We start from the raw sequence: 17,452 nt of genomic DNA on the forward strand, positions 1-17,452 counted from the left end.
CTTCCCTCTCCCCTCCCCCTACCCCATTGCTTAATTAGACGTACCACTGCTTTCTTGGGTAAAAAGGAAAGCTCTTGGGAGGTGGATTATACTCAGCCTACATTGGGTATTTTGATATTTGTTCTAATATTATCTGACAGACAAGTTCACAGTTGGTTATTACTCTTAACGTTAGAAAGTGGTAAGTAGTTTCTACATTGTAGTGAGTGGTAAGTTGGGCATATTAGATTTCTTTGACTCTGCTGTAGAGCACAATACTTTCTCGTAGCCATGGGGGTCCTTTCTTTCAAACATCTTGAGGCCTTTTGGCAGCTCAACTCCAGCATAGAGTAGAGAAGCACTTCTGCACCTGTAACTTTTGAGGGGTAAAGGATAACTGTCTTTGTAGCTGATCTTGGCAGTGAGTGAGCACTTGGTACTGAGTTTGAAAGAATGCTCGCTACATATGCTCAAGGCAAGAGACGCTTTGTGGTATTTGAAACTTGAAGTGAAAGGAAATTTGTAAGGAATCTTTTTTGCGTGTTAATAATGAGAGTTCTGTCGGGGGGGGTTATAGTATATTTTATGCATAAGTAAAATTGCAGACATTAAAATGAGTATTTTATGTGATTCTTTTTCAATATTCGCCTGATAGTAACATTATACTCTGAGAAATTGCTCGTTTTTCTGATTCTCTATTAGCTGTTGCAATTTATTTAAATATAATGTTTTAAAACAATATATAAGGACTTTTGAATGCCATGTTATACAGTTAACTAATATATCAATAATGCCTCTTAGAATATGCTGAGGTATTCTCATCCAGTCTTTTTCATTTTTTGGTTTCCTGTTCCTTTACTATTTCACGACATGCCTTAACAGTGCTGTGATATACGTAGTACCAGTCCAAGATGATATTAAAAAATAGGATATGCTCAATTGAATTATGTAGGCGGAACATGCTCTGGCAGAGCAAGTCAATGTGCTTTCTGCTTCACTGAGTGGGTTATTAGATTGATGTGGTTTATTTCTTGAATGATAGAACTGGTTTTAAAAATAAATGAAGCGAGAAGCATCAATTCAGTTAGCATTGATAATTCATTATTATTGGTTAGAAAAGTGCTACATTTGTAAACTGATCTTTAATTTATCACTTGGATTAGTATTTGCAATGGGCAGGTTTGTTTTAATTTGAACCAGCTTCTCAATGACTGAAAAATGTGTTCTTCATTTTGTCTTGAAGTTGGGATTTTAAATAGTTAAAAAGCAAATCAAATGCATGAAAGGAATACTTTTTTAAAATTTATAACATTGGTCTATGAACTTGAGATAAGCACCAACTGTGGGCTGTCCAAGTCTGCAGTTAAATTAAGTCAAGCCAGAGAAAATTCTGTGAAGGAAGTAATAATTAATTACTTGTATATGCTTTTAGCTATGTGTATACATGCTGTATACGTGAAATGTGCCTGTTGGGAAAAGTCACACCCTACTGTGTATTGTTTCTCACACAGTAGTGTTCTTAATGTAAGAAGCTTTTCTTTTATGAATAAGTCTTTGAAATGTCACTCTGCTTTTTATTCCTTTTTTATACCCTTCCCCTGAATGATGTGCTTGGTTTTATGTACCTACATTTTGTAAAAAGATATTTAAACTGGTAGTTTGCTTTGGATTTTCAAAAATTACAAGCAGGTAAGTGTGTCCAAATATGATAATGGCATTTAACTAGAAATAGGCATACTTAAAATTGTTACAGTTTGATTACAAAATAAATTTATGCCAGAAATGGTAACTTCTTTATAAAGTAAGTAAATGAAGTTTTAAACTCTAAAAAATGTAGTTGACAATGTTCAGGGACAATTGTCTTCAAGTTGGCTTTCTATTCTGCTTGTGATTTGGCCTATTGATGTTGGGAAGCGTTGTCTATTCCCGGCCCCCTCTGTTCCTAGGTAACAGGCAAAAACGGTGCCAGCAACAGCGGCCCTGCCAGGCCAAACCCATGTGGCTCGGTGTTATTCACTCTGATCCATATGGTCAGGCTGGAGATGGTCCCTGGAGGGGTGTTAACACTCAGCAACCCAACCGCCTCCCTCCCTTCAGAGCTTTCCTGCATGGCTCCTGCTGCTTGCCCATGTGTGATTCTTGATTAATTTTTCATTTTTAATGAAGTTTGATCATGTTTATTATTTCTCATGATTGACTGCCTGGTACTCCTCCCGTGTAATTGATAAAGCCCATATTTCTTCATCTGTCTCCTCTTTCTTTAGGGTAAAGTTGCTAGATTGTGTGCTGTGGTTATTGTTAGATTTATTGGTCCCATTAGATGTATAAATTATCTCTCTTTCTCTCCACAGGAAGTTCTACAGACTTTGACCAAGTTTTGTTTCCCCTTCTATGTGGACAGGTAGTGTCAGATTTTCAAACTTTACTAGAAAAAAAGTGTCAATAAACCTGCTGTGGAAAATAAAAACCATACCATTCTTAACATTCTGTCTGTTTGACCATGATTTTAAAATGGCTATTTTTCCAAGGTGAGTCGCAGTTTTCTCCTTTCCTGGGGATTTTTTTGATGTTATCTAAAAGTTTAAAGCTTAAACCTTTGCATTGGTTAGTTTGTGAGATGTATTTTGCACGACATTAAATTTTTGATTTGGTTATCAGACTCAAACCATGATTAAGAATGGTAGATATTTAATCCAATGGTATTTAATTTTTCTTTAAATATCAATATGTTGGACTTAACAAGTAATATTACATGACTCCATGGCCTTATGAATATTATAATAGACTTTGTTTTTCCTAGACTTCAACTTGAAATTTACATCAGCATAGGTCTGTCTTGTTTAAAGCTGTTCAGCTATTTAAAAGGCATGTTGCTAAATAATGTCTTGCATTTTGCTTAGGTGGTTAAGAACTGTATCTCTGGGGAAATAAACATTTTCTATAGATTTCTAGACTAAAAAATACAAAATCATCTAAACATTTCCTTAATATTTGCATTATGATAAACTGTTTCTTGGCGAGGTACAAATATAAGAACTCCAAGATAATTAAAATAACTCTGAGGGTCTTTTTAAAAAGTAAGGCACTGGATAATGGCTACTTTTTTAAAGTAAGCTTATTTTTAAAGTAATTTTATAAGATATTTTTTTCTTATAAAACTATAATTTACTAACAATATTAATAAAATGACAAAACAATCACCCTAATCTTATTTTCAAGAAATGTCTATTGTGTTTTTCATTACAGTTTAGGCATTATTTTTGCAATCATTTATTTGTCTACTTGATTGCTGTCTATTTGTAATTTTCCCTTAATGGAGAATTGAACTGTGAGATTGTACAAACGTTATATTCCACTTTTAGTGATAGAGAGGTTTTAGAAAATAAGTAATAAATGCCATAATATTTTGCAAGAAAGCTATAAAATGTGCCCATCTCAGGAAGGTTCTGTCATGTATTTTAGTATACCCAAATAAGGCAGGCCTGAAAGATTTTAGTGACTTAGAGTGCATGTGGATAGTATGCTGCTTGGATCTTTTCTATACTTTGTAGTAGCAGTGTCCTGGTTTATTTGGCATAAACCTAAAAATGATGTGAGATGAGAATTGGTAGTCAAAGGAGTTTAAAAGAGTACTAAAATGCAAAAAGGGTACTAAAAAGCAGCTCTGGAATGTTGCCAAACACTTATAATCACTATTTTCCCTGGTTCTAACATGTCATTTTTTAAGCCAGTCAACCATTGTAGTATTTCCAGACTCGGGCCTTTTAAAATCTTGGTACCAGGCCTGTTTTAGTAGCAGGTTGGTGCTCAAAACAGAATAGCCTTAATTTTAAGAGGGTCAGTCTTTGTAATGACAGTCTTCTTGTCTCTTCTTTATCCTATTCCTTCTAAAAATAGCAAGGAAATAGGGTTTTGTTTAGAGACTTTTAATGCAAACTTCACATTTATATGTATGAATTAGCGATGCATGAAATCTCCTCCAGTCACTTATAAAATGTATTACAAATTATGGCAAGGGCATATTTATACAAATTAATAAAGCTGAAATGTTTTTAAAATGTGGTTAGGTGTTTAACAAAAAAAATAAGAGAATACATTTTTACATGACTTCTTGTTAGAGTGGTGATCTGTTTCGGGTAGATATTCATTAATTGACTTTGTAAGCTAATGTTAGAAGAAATGTGCAATGAGATTAAATCCCCTCCGACACAGACACTCACACACACACACACCCCTCTCTCTTTTTCTCACACCACACCCCTCTACTTACCTACCTGTCTTGGTAATTACATTCTGAAATAAAAGAAAAGCAGAGTCCTTTTTTGTCACCAATGTCTGAAGCCTTTTTTTTGTTAGAAAAAATATTTTTATTCCAAAATACTTCTCTCCAAACTACCCTCCCCTAATCATGTTTCTCATATTTTTTCACAAAATGATTTGGAACAGAAATGTCCCTTTATGGATATATTTTACTCCTTACCATGTAGAATGGTTCTTTCTTGTATTATATTACACACCCTATAGGTGTTGATAACTTTTATTGATACAAAAAATACACTTTATTTTGGGGACTATATCTTTTTTCTTCTCTTTCCCCACGTCTGATCGTGGCATACTTTAATATAGAAGGCATAGTAATAATGAAGTTTATTTACAATAAATACAAAGGTTTTAATGTGACGAATTTTTTTTGGTTTGCTGTTAGCACTGTCAAATAGATATGCCTAGATTCTGAGGCCCACAAAGCCCCCAGATGTATTTATGATATTGTTTGACTTAGAAAATATGTCAGCATGGGAGATGAGTAATGCCCCAGGTGATTGCGTTCAAAAAGGAAAGCTTCCTAATCTTTCCAGTATCTGTGCTTTTCTACCCCAAGGAACAGTAATACAACTTTCTGACATTTCTGGTCTATATCAAGAGTGGGATTTTCGCAGTCATCATCAAGTCACCTGTTAACATTGACATCTTGCTGTCTCTTGTTGTTGTAAGATTTTTCTTTCTGAAACTAGGACTTATGAGAAATAATAATGCTGGTAGCTCTTCAAAAGAAAGTGCTTTCTCATGTATTATCTCATTTTATCCTCCTATTATAATGGATGAGAACGAGTGCTGTTATCTTCATTTGAAAAACATCTAGGCTGCAGAGAAATTGTGGTTTGCCCAAGGTCCTCTTAGGCTGTAAGCACAACCTAGATGTCTGTCTCCCAGATGAATGCATTTTCCAGTAGAAAACCTTGTGGGAAGACCAGTCGCCAAACAGAGAGAGAGAGAGGAAAGGAAGGGAATTAGTATTTGAGTTCCTAATTGATTCTAGTCAACGTGCTGGACATTTTCACATTAATACCTCATTTATTCTTCCCAGCAACTCTGGGAGATAGAGGATGGTGGTATCTCTTTTACAAAAGAGCAAAGGAAGGTCCCAAATATGTAGCATTGTGTTGGGTGATATGGAAATGGTATCAGACTTGGAGCTCTGCCCTCCATGTGTTTCTCAGTTTAGTCCAGGAAGTATTATAAAGACACATTATACAGTATCTATCCAAAAGGAGAGTGAGGTTAGGGAAGGCTGAGATGATCAGAGAAAACTTCTCATGGTGGGGGAGACTTGTGTTGAGTCTGCAAGGATGGCAAGAAGGGGGTAAGTGGAAGGGAGAGCCTAACACCCCATGTGTGCTGAAGAGCAAAGCAGAGGAGAAACCATGAGTGAGCCTAGAGATTGTTCAGCCAGAGCAGATGGAGCCTGCTGAGGAGAGGGTGACATGTATCATGATTGCTTGGGCTTTGGTTACAGGAGGCCTTAAAATGTGTGGGAATAAGATCACAGGATTTTAAAGCTGAAATTCATCTGGTTCAAGCATCCCATTTCACAGAAGGGAAACCAAGATCTGTAGAGGTGAAATGACTTGCTTATGGTCACAACTCTGTAATTACAGAGCTGTTTCTACCCCACACTGTATTTGAAGCTCTTGGTGGAGAGGAGCAGTGAAATGACAGTGCTGAGATCCTGTGTCACGCTCAAAAACTTTTTATGATTATTGATGAAAGTGGTCTCTTTAAAAAAAAAAACATTTGTACCATTTCATATTGTGGTGCTACTTGCTTGCACTTGATAGCTGGCAACCTGCTTCAGTTAGTCAAAGGATTCAAGAGGCTCATTGTTATGGAAAAGCTATTATTCCTTTCCATGTTTGTGGCTCTTTCAGAACCCAGAAAGTCAGCTACCATTCAATTGTCCTATAAATTATACTGGTACACACAAATGACATGAGCATGAAATGAAATGACAATTTTTTGTGTGTGTGTGTGAGGAAGATCAGCCCTGTGCTAACATCTGCCAATCTTCCTCTTTTTGCTGAGGAAAACTGGCTCTAGGCTAACATCCATGCCCGTCTTCCTCCACTTTATATGGGACGCCACCACAGCATGGCTTACCAAGCAGTGCATCAGCGCGCGCCTGGGATCTGAATCGGCGAAGACCGGGCCGCCGCAGCGGAGCACGTGCACTTAACCGCTTGCGCCACGGGGGCCGGCCCCTGAAATGACAGTCTTTTCAGGGGCAGCGACGTAGTTTAATGATTTAGGATGTAACCACAGATGCAAATGTGGTTCAAACGCTATTTACCATTTTATTATGCATCTGTTATGTGCCAGGCATTGTGCTGTGTTCTCTTCCTGCACTAAAAGGTTACACATTTACAAGGTTACCATTATCATAATGCCACATATGAGGAAACAGAGGCTCAGATAGGTTCAATAACTTGCCCAAGGCCCCACTATTTGTAAGTGGTAGAGCTGCTTTTGGAACCCACATTTTTCTGACTTTCAATTCCACCGTACTTTTTCTACTATATCACACTGCCTCCATTAGCTCCATCATACCGTAAATAAAGTAATCTTTTAAAAGTTTCAAAATTTATTTCAAAAGAAATATGTATTTATTGTAGAAAAGTAAAAAATTCAGAAAACTTAAGAAAATGAAACCCATGCAAAAAATGACACTAATGCACATGATTAGTATGTTAGTGTATATCCACCCAGACCTTTCCGCTTGTTCCCACCTCTGTAGATTCACCCTGCTCTACTTTTCAAAACAATCCGTTTGGCCCACTTTTGTCCCTTGTTTGTCATCCTTGGTTTGGTCCCTTGGTTTGGTCCCATGGGTGAAGCAGTGCCCCATAATCATTTTATACAGCTTTCGATGAAGCAGTTGGGCCTTAGTGGACAGAGCACTGGGGGCAGCCCCCAGGACGTCTGGGTTCTAGTTTTGCTTCTGCCAGTGACTTGCTCTCTGCTGTGAGGCAAGTGACATCTCCTCTGAGGGCCTCAGTTTCTTTGTGGATAACATGAGGGAATTGGATTAGAGCTCTGCTGTTCCTTATGGTTTTTTTGATTCTCCAATTATGATTCATTTTGTCAGGCTCATGTAAATGAGGGAGAGGAGAGGTCTCTGTTCTTCCTTAGAATCATCTGGTATGTTTTTCGAGCAGATAGCTGTTGCCTTATGTCTGTCAGTGTGTGACCTACTCTTGGTCTCCAGACATTTTGGGTCAATGTCATTCTTGCCACTTGGATCTTTGAGCAGGGAATGTGAGAAACTTGAGTGTTAGGCAGATGAAGGGTGTGTTTATGGAAGGAAGCTTTGAGGCTCATGTAACTAAAGGTTGGGAGATGTGATAGTTTGGTAAAACTTGATTCCTGCCTGACACCCCATATGCACTGAAGGAGGGAAAAAGCAGCTCTTAGGGGTGTCTTACAGTAGAGTAGATGGCTCAACAGGTAATTTTTAGTAAGCTATAATAAACAGAAGATGACGAAATGTTTCAGTTCCATCTCTCGAATTTTGTAATTTTATAACAATAATAATAATTATCATTTTCATTGTGTACCTACTATATGCTAGTTACTTTGTACATTATTTCTAATCCTCAAAACCACTCTGCAAAGTAAGTATTATTATTCCCATTTTACAGATGAGGCTCAGAGACGTACAATAATTTGCCTATGCTCACATAGCTAGAGTTGCATATCTGGGATTCTAATCTTACATCCACACCTTACTGTTTTGTCTTCTCTCTCCTGCATCGTAAACTCTGCCTCTATTGAATCATTCCCAACAGCTTAAAAACAAGTTCTGGTATTCCTCCATCTTAAAAATAATACCCATCTTTGAATCTTCATTCCCATTCAATTACTGCCTAATTCTCCACTTCTTGGAAGAGTTAACTGTACACTTCAATTTATTCCTCGGCCCTCTTCAACCTGTCCTCTGCTTCTGCCATTCAACTAGAGCTTTTCTTATCAAGGTCATCTGAAACCTCCGTATTGCTTGATTCAATAGACATTTTTTCTCTTCTCATCTTGTTGCAGCAGTACGGTTGCCCAGTCCCTCCTGCTTGTTCTGCCTGGTTGTTGTTCTTTTTTTCTCTGGTCTCTTCTCTACCCATCCTCTGAATTGGTGCTTCTATAGCTTAGTCCTGGGTCCTCTTTTGTTTCTCTGAACTCTCTCCTTAAGTGATCTCATTCTGTACCATGGCATTAAATACTATCTGTGTGTAGATGACTTCCAAATTTATAGCTCGAATCCAAACTTTTCTCAGATTTCCTAAGTCGTACGTTCAACTAGGTACTTGACATTTCTATTTAGATGTTTTATAGGTCTCTCAGACTTAACGTATCCCAAATGGAACTCTTGGATCTCCCCCCCAAACTTGTTAGTCATCATTAAATGGTAATATGCTGCTGCCTTTTTACTCCCTAACTCCCAGCCCATCTGGAGGCCTGTCATATGTACCTGCTAGCTCTAACTTGGAACTTTCCACCCCTACCCATCTCTCTTCTCCCTGCATGAGTTAAGCTACCATCCATTCTCACCTGAACTACTGCACCAGCCCCCTGATAATTGTCTCTGCTTCTACTTCTGCCTTCTTCCAAACTGTTCTCCACACAATAGACCAAAATTTAAAAACTGAGACTAGACTGTTATACTCTTGATTGAAACCATTCACTGGCTTTGCATTGCCTTTACAAAAACAATCTCAATTCTTTACCATGACCTGTGAGGCTCTCTGCATGATCTGGCGCTTGCTTTATCTAGCAACTTCATATCATGCCACTTTCCCCTTACCTCCTATGCATTAGCTGTGCTGGTGTCCTTTTAGTTCCTTGAACATGCCTAGCTCTTTCCAGCCCGAGAATCTTTGCGCAGCTCTTTTCTCTGCCTGAAATACCCAGTCCCCTGCTTCTGAAGTAGCTGCTTTGTCACCTCCTTTAGGTCACTATTGTCATCATCTTTGAGAAGCTGTCTCTGATCACGTTATCTCAGTAGGGCCTTTCTTTCTCTTCCATTTTCTTCTTTGTTCCTTCTTTGGTTTCATATAATGCTATTACAAGCTGTATGCTTTGTGGTACACTTGTTTATTATTCCTCTCCAACTAGACAGGAAGGTCCATAGCAGGATGGATGTTGTATATCCAGCGCTTGTTACAGCACCCAGTGTAGTAGTTGCTCAGTTTGTAAGATGGACAACTAAACTTAAAAGTGAGGCTGATATGGAAATCCCATTTCTCACTGGAAGATTGGAATCAAACTTTCCATCCCACGTATTTCATGCCATTTAAACACTGAACCTGTAAACAACTTCAAGATTAAGCAAAATGCTGTTGAAGGAGCCTTGAATGGCTTACAGCATTTAAAAGGCAGCATGAAGGTTAAAGTCTGTGGTTTGAAGAGTCATTGCTTTTTTTCCTTGTTTTCCATATTCACCTAGGCATGGGAAGCACAGCTAAGGGTGGTGTTGGCCCTGGTCTCTGGGCTTATTTCTGGAAATACACAAATTTGGTTTCTCTTGCTTAGTGGGAAGTATAGTTAGTCTGTTTAATAAGACAACTATCTGAATTCCTCACATACCTGAGCTCCTTGAACTGAGTTGAAAGCTTCACGAGGCGGGTTTTCATTGTGTTTAGTGCAGCGTGGCAGAATGGAAAGGACTTTAAACCAGAATTGGTTTTGTTTTAGTCCAGGTTACTTTGAAAAAACAAAACAAAATAACCAAAAAACAACTCTGAGCTTCAGTTTTCCCATCTATAAAACAAGAAAATTGAATGAGATGGTTTCTACAGTTCCTCCCAGCTTTAATCATCATGAAAAATCTGTGATTCCTGTTAAAAAAATTATAGCGTCTGATCCTGCAGGTAAACACAAAAACTACAGCCTTTAAGGAAGCAGACCCTTTTCCCAAAGTCATTTTTATGGAGAAATAGTGAACACTCTCATAGACTACCTCGGCAAGTAAAGAGAGAATGACAGATTCCTTGGAGATTCAGAACCTTCAAGTTAACCCATTTGACTGCCCTTGCCTGACTTTTAGTTTATTAGAAATTGTGCAAGGAAAAAATATTTTAGAGTTTAATGATTTGGGGCTTTTAATGACTTGTACTTCACCCTACTAGGAATTAAAAAGGTGAATCAACTGAGAATAATAAGTGCCCCTTTCTAAGCTGTGGCACTCCAAAAAGAACCTTGTTCACTTTTTTTTTTTTTTTTTTTTGGTGAGGAAGATCAGTCCTGAGCTAACATCCGTGCTAATCTTCCTCTTTTTTGCTGAGGAAGACCGGCTCTGAGCTAACAGATGTTAGCAATCCTCCTCCTTTTTTTCCCCCCAAAGCCCCAGTAGATAGTTGTATGTCATAGTTGCACATCCTTCTAGTTGCTGTATGTGGGACGCGGCCTCAGCATGGCCGGAGAAGCAGTGTGTCGGTGCGCGCCCGGGATCCGAACCTGGACCGCCAGTAGCAGAGCGCACGCACTTAACCACTAAGCCACCGGGCTGGCCCCAGAACCTTGTTCACTTTAATGCAAGTGTGAGCAGCTCACTTGGTCACCCAGGAGGACTACTCCTTGCTGAAAAGATGCAACAGGCAAGAGAGAAAGAAGGCAGCCTTCCTTTCTCCACTCACAAGTATTGCGAAGCTTAATTAGGAATATTCTAAGCAAATGTATGATTTTAATGAATTTTAGTTTTCATTCAGATAGTAACTTAATGGCTTGCATTTCTGTTATTAATTGTTCCTACTATGGACCAGCCTTTATACTAAATGCTCATCTCACTTATTCCCAAACATCCTTTGGGTTGGGTTTCTTGTTATTATTCCAGGTGAAGAAACTGAGGTGCTTAGAGGTTAAGTAAGTTGCTAAATTAAGGCCCAGTTAGCAAGTGATTGAGTTGGGATTTGAACCAACTAAATGAGTAATGAATCTTTCTTTGAGCCTATGATGTAGCTAAAAGCATTTTCAGCATTTTTAATGGTAGTGAAAAGATAATAGGGAAATTAATGACACTCAGTTCACAAGCTAAGTTGTGTTTGTTCTGTGTCCTTTTCCTAGAGATCCTGGGTGTTTTCTTGTCATCCAGTCCTATCAATACTCTTTCCGTCTAGGATGCTTCATTTTAAACATTCTAGAAGTGAAATCAAAGCCTGAGTTAAAATAATAAACACTCATATTTTGTATGATCACATAATAGTATTTCGCAAAAGCATGACCTTATTTGTAACTTAGAATCCTCCTGACCTGTTGCTTTAAATATTTTAATAATACAGATTTTTCTCCTCTCCCAGTGAGGCCCACTTTTGCCCCAATCACTTTCATTATGTGAGCTAGAATCCTGTTTCTCACACGTCTTCAGTTCTCAACCTTGTTAAAATTAATCATATAATCCCCCTTTAAAACATAGTCTTAAATCACCATAGTAACACAGTATCCAAGCTTTATAGATAAAACATAACAGCCATAAGAAGGTAGCGTTTGGTGTCCCCTTGACAGCTCTATAACTTTTATAGAAATGTGTTCCTTCTCCTAGCTTGTGGAAGGTGGAGGGATAGCATTACTTACACCTGTTTTATTACTGCGTTGCTTTTAAATTGCCACCTTGTTTTCGTTCACCTTCCTAGTTAAAGAAGGAGAGTGGAACACTTTCTTTTCTTTCTGAATTGTTTTCTTATACTCTCTAACCACTCTCCAAGGAATGGAATTATTTCCTTAAATATGACCAGGTTGGGTCCATTGACCTTTTGCACCGGAATACCTTGAAAGTCTCTTTAATTTCAATTTTCTTATGTGGTTTGTATAAGGGAGTTTTAGAAAGGAAGGCTATCCATATTTGAAAACGTAATTCATATCAAATTCAAAGACTCAATAAGTCTGCATGTGGAAAAGGCCTGGTGAACCATGACTCTTCATTTCTACTGACAAGTTATAAAGTAAATTATAGGTGAGAGCATCGATTTGAATATTTTATCAATTTGAGTATATTTTGTAAAATACGATATATGTAAAATACAATATGAGTTAATGAGTTCCTTTGAATAATTCAATGTCAAATTCTAAAATATTATGTTAGCATAAATTTGTTTATTAGAATTTGGAATATTTAAGTTTTTAAAAAAGAACTGAAGCTAACTGGTAAACTGATTTTAAAAAGTGGATTTTAAAACATTTTGTAACTTTTAAAAAAGAGTTTCTAGATTAATCTGATTAGTAATGTGCTTTTTAATTTTTTGAAACATTTTATGTTACTTTTATGTGTGGTTTGCTGAGTTTTGTGCTGATACAGGAATTTTTAGCTTTTTTCTTTAATGTCTTTAAAACTTTGTTTCCATTTCTTAGGAAGCACCTTGCATTGTTAAGACATTTGGTATTTATGTACTGTAAAATATAAAACACGTTTCTCATCATTTCAGAAATTATGGACAGATACAGGAATTTAGGAAAGTGACAGCAACCTTGCCCTCTTTTGAATTCACCCTTTAGTAGCTCTGTGAACTTAATTCAGTTACCTAGTCAGTTCTTTACTTTCCATTTCTGTAAAATGGGAACATCATCTAAATTCCAGGGTTGTTGTGAGACTAAACGAGATGGTATATGCCAAGTGTCTAACTTTGTGGCTGGCACTTAGTGTACACTTCAGTTCTGCTGTTGCAGTCAGTATTATTTTCTGAACTAGAGAAATGATCAGGTGAGCATCATTAACAGCAAGCTGGCGGAGCAGGCTTTGGCGGCAGATAGGCCTGGGTTTAAAATCCAGTTTTTGCAGTTGACCAGCTGGCACCTTAGGCAATGCTGCTCTAGGCTATTTCCTCATCTATTGCGTGAGGTTAACAAGATGCACCTTTCAGGATTTGATGGGATGATTAACAGGGTTACCTGCCTGAACTCCGTAAGTGGAAGGTTTGGTAGCTACTTTGGTGATGAGGTGGTCACTAGAACAGGCTACTTGCTATTTTTTTTTTTTTTTTTTTTTTTTTTTTACTAACTCACAGTCTGTTCCCCTGAAGTGTGTAAATTTTAAGTTCATTTATAAAGAGTTCCACTCAGAAAGGAAATGTTACAGGTTCAATGACTTGTCGTGATTAGATACTTTATCAAGAAACTTACTGAACATTCATTTTTCCCTTTGTTCTGTCTTTGCTGCAGCCTCACAGTTAGCCAAGTTGGCCAGAACTTCACGTTCGTGCTCACTGACATTGACAGCAAACAGAGATTCGGGTTCTGCCGCTTATCTTCAGGAGCGAAGAGCTGCTTCTGTATCCTAAGGTAAGGGAGAATGGCTTTGGCTATTGGCTAGTTCTGTGAAACAGTGTCAGCTCTTGTGTTGCTCTTCTGTAATTAAATTTTTCCAGCTGTTCTTTTTATTTTCCTATCTGTTTCCCACAAATCACTGCACTTGGGGAGAAGGACTTCACAGTGTTGTCCTTGCACTTTAAGTTCTGCAGATAATTGTATTTATTTATTTGTATCACATCCCTTGGGTGGGAAGGGGATCGTTGCTTCTGTGGAGTATGTGGAAGCTGGAGAGTCAGCATGGCTTCAGTTCCTCCTGCTGTTATCTGGAGCTGTCAGAAATTAGCCTGTTAGGCTTTCCCTTGGACATTTTGTGTATGTAAGATTATTAATAAAGTATGTGTCTGTAGCTCAGGACATCTTGCAGACACTGATTGTGTCCTCCTCAAAGTAACACCCTTGCCCTCTTTGGGTCAATGAGTGAGTAACTGTTTCTCAACTTGGCTACCTCTGTAGAGGTTTGAAAAAAGTGCAGAATCCTGTAAGAAGGCTTCCTTAGGGCTTCTAAAACCACTTCATACACCAGAGCCACACTTGCTTTGTGCTCTGTTTCCTCTGCCAGAGGGGTAAGGCATGTTCTGGGGTGGGAGGATGTGTGGAAATCCGATTTTGGAGCTGCTGGCTCTGTGGGCTCCTGCTGGGCGCCTCCTCAGGGGGAAGTAAAGGCATCCCACACACTCTCCTCTCCATCTGCCTCGGTTAAGTAGGTGTCAGAGGGCCTGCCTCCTGTCTCTCTCTGCTCATGTGGCGCAGCCCAGGGCAGGACAGCAGGGAGGCGCCCCTGACAAAACCCGGGTCCTCAGTCTTGGGCTTGGGCCTGGGGATAAAAGGCCAGACTCTCTATGAATTCCAGAAAGAGTAGTTCTTTGGCATATTAGTCTCTGCACTTTCTTCTTCTCCTACCAAGAAAGGACCCCCCCTCCCCCCATACACACACACCCTCACGCTATAGGGGAAGAGGGGCTGACTTTTGAAGTGCCTTTGCTCAATAACTGTCAGTCTGGGCTGCTACTTTTGCATTTCTCGACACAAATATTATTGTTCTTTTTAAGCAGCCAAATTAACTCTCTTCACCAAGCATAGCATCTGTATGGGCGCTAGAGGACAACTGCTGGAAAGACCTTAGGAAAGAGGTACAGCCTGGATGCTTCGTGAGATTAAATGTGTACGGCCATTCTTAAGCATGTCTCAGTAGCCCAGACCCAAGGACTAACTGCCCAGAGTGTTAGACTCTGATGTAAATGATGATTTACTTTTTGATTCAACAATGTTGGTCTTTTTTTTTAGAGAAAATTTTCTCTTCCATTTTTGCCTAATGTTACGTGTCAGCCTTGGCCAGGACACTGCATATTTATATAGTCATTGGGAGGAGATAGGGTTAAACTAAGTTCTTGAAGTTTTGCAGAAAGGTTTTTCCCCCAGAATATTTTGGGTTATGATGCTTCTTCCTTTCAAAGCAGGAATGTGTGTGTTGAGGGTGGGGGTGGGGGTCCTTGAACTGGCACTATCACATTCATTCAGCAAATTTCTAGAGTGAAGAACTATTTATTTAAAAATTTAAATTTAAAAATTGCTCTCCTCTGATTCTAGCGTTTGACTTTGTGTGTCTGTATGTAGGGTCATGAACTTGATGTTTATGAGAAGCTAGTTGAATAGCCTTCATGTTGTTGTCATTTAGAATGAAAAAATAGCAGCAAATGGTGTGTTTTCTATCTATTATACTAGCTTGGAACTATGGAAAAAAATCTGGTGAGTTAATTCATTCATTTGCTTGTCAGCCCTTAACTGAGTAACTACTATTAACTAGTCTCTGCCCTTGAGGAGTTCCCAAGACTAGCTGGGGAGATGGATGATCATGCTGCTGCATACTACATATAATACATAGAACGATCCCATGGCATAGTATCTTCTTACTGTTGATGTTCTAGTGCCAGAGGATAGTGACTGTGGTTAAAAATAAAGAGTCCTATAAGAATTCTGGGACATGCATTTCATGAGTATTTAACATGAGGGGGGAAGCTCACTTCATCTTATCCAGCTTGTGCATATATAAAGGGCACACACAGTGGCACTTCCCCTGTGCTTGGTTTGGGAACGTTGCTGGGTTGAGACTAGCATATGAATGGAAGTGTCTACTGTTAACCCTGGATGACTGGTTGGTGACATGTCCGATGGCGAGTGGAGAGGTCTGCCAAGAGACACGGGTGCAGTTTGGGTCTGGGTTACTTATTAGCATTGTTCTCTTTTGCTGCTTGGTCTCCTTGCTTTTTTCAGATGCTTTCCCTTTAGTTAACCTGTGCCTTGAGGTCCAGTCACCAATTTCAATGTGCTCTAGAACCCAGTGCACTTGCTCAAGTCTGCTCATAAGCTACCTCTACTTTTGCTTTCCATTTCTTCTCACAAGGGATATAGCTCCCAGAGATGTCATCTGTACAGACATGGCCTCCACTGTTCCAGGATTTAGCTTCTTAGGATCACTTCTTCTCTGCTCTCTCAAGCTCATATGCTTCCTGGCTAATACAAGCCACTGGACCTTTCTGCCTTCACACATTTACCCATCCTTCCAGACTCAGCATAAGCACTTCCTCAGAGCAGTCTTCTCCAGGCAGAGGTAATCACCCAGCATGCTTTGCATACTTCAATTACACACTCATAAGCCTTGATCATCCTTTGTCTTTCTCCTATTGGACAGTTAAGTCTTTGGGATAAAGATTGTGTCTTAAGCAACTTTGTATCTCCAGCACTTAGTGTAGTGCTTGACTAAGATATTGTGTGCATGGCTTTCAGAGACAGGGAAATGCATTCCATTTGAATGGAAGAACAGGGCACTAAAGGCTCTGAGTGGGAGGACGGGCCTCGTGGGATACCAGTTGAAAGAGAAAATATGAAATAGTTATTTGCAAGAGTATGGTTCATATTACCAAACTTATTTCATATTAGTTTTAAGACGTGTACCTTTGAATCTCACGGTGGAGATCCAATGTTGAGTGACAGGTATTGTGTCTGTAAAGGACTAGGCCATCAGTATTACAAAATTTAAACTTAATTTCACAACAAAAGGTTCTTAGACATCCTTTATACAATCTAACTTATTAGGTTCATTGTTAAGGACATTGTCTGTTCCTCCCCACTAGAATGTAAGCTCCACGAAGGCTGGGAATTTGCATTTGTTTTGTTCACAAGTACGCCCAAAGTTTATTGAAGAATATCTGCACATAGTAGGCACTTAGTAATACTTGTTTTATGAAAGAATGAATCCCAGAGAAATAAGCCCTGTCTTTATTTTTAAACATTTTTTAAAAGTTGGTTTGAACTTTTGTCACCAACTAACCTTGGCAGAAATGTGGTTGTACTAGAGTATAAACAAGTCTCCTTAACACAAATACCATGGTATGTAAAGTCAAATGCATTGTTTCCTCCCGTGGTTGACTAGTTCCTTCTATTAAAGCATTTTACTTTTTCTTGAGATTCACCATAATATTATTTAACTAGTTGCTGGATAATAGTTAATATTAGATTAAAAGCACCAGCTAGGAGAACAATAGTTATGGGTAAGTTAGTTGTTCTTCATTATAGACTCAGGAATGTGAGAGAGTATTTTAGCATTTTCAGGTAGCACTGTCTGAGTCTGATGTGGTATAGCTTTTACCTCTGGCATCTTTCAAACATCATAAAACAAAGTGACCTAGAACCAAAATTTTTTCATGGCTTTCAATTTGCTCAGATGACACATGCCCCATCAAGGCTAAAACTATAATGAAATATGCTATTTGTAGCCAACTTCTGATTTTGGATGAACAGAAGGAGCATAAGAGTTCAAAGTCTTAACTGTGTTGTTAGGGGGGTAATTTAT

The 17,452-nt window shown here is 38.6% G+C and overlaps 1 protein-coding gene across 8 annotated transcripts in view; it reads left to right on the top strand.

The window, feature by feature from the left end:
• DENND1A (DENN domain containing 1A) overlaps nucleotides 1-17,452 on the top strand; it is a 504,435-nt gene that overhangs the window by 137,543 nt on the left and 349,440 nt on the right. For 6 of the 8 annotated variants that reach the window (XM_004423432.3, XM_087419121.1, XM_087419122.1 and 3 more), the window contains 2 exons: nucleotides 2,331-2,380; nucleotides 13,453-13,572. In XM_004423432.3, coding sequence (XP_004423489.1) covers nucleotides 2,331-2,380; nucleotides 13,453-13,572 — 170 coding nt within the window. Of the gene's footprint in view, nucleotides 1-2,330; nucleotides 2,381-13,452; nucleotides 13,573-17,452 lie in introns of those variants that run through there. The other 2 variants (XM_087419123.1, XM_087419125.1) reach the window with 2 other exon arrangements.

This window comes from Ceratotherium simum, chromosome 29 (assembly GCF_057802395.1).
Source record: "Ceratotherium simum simum isolate JZ-2026a chromosome 29, ASM5780239v1, whole genome shotgun sequence".
NCBI lineage: Eukaryota > Metazoa > Chordata > Mammalia > Perissodactyla > Rhinocerotidae > Ceratotherium > Ceratotherium simum.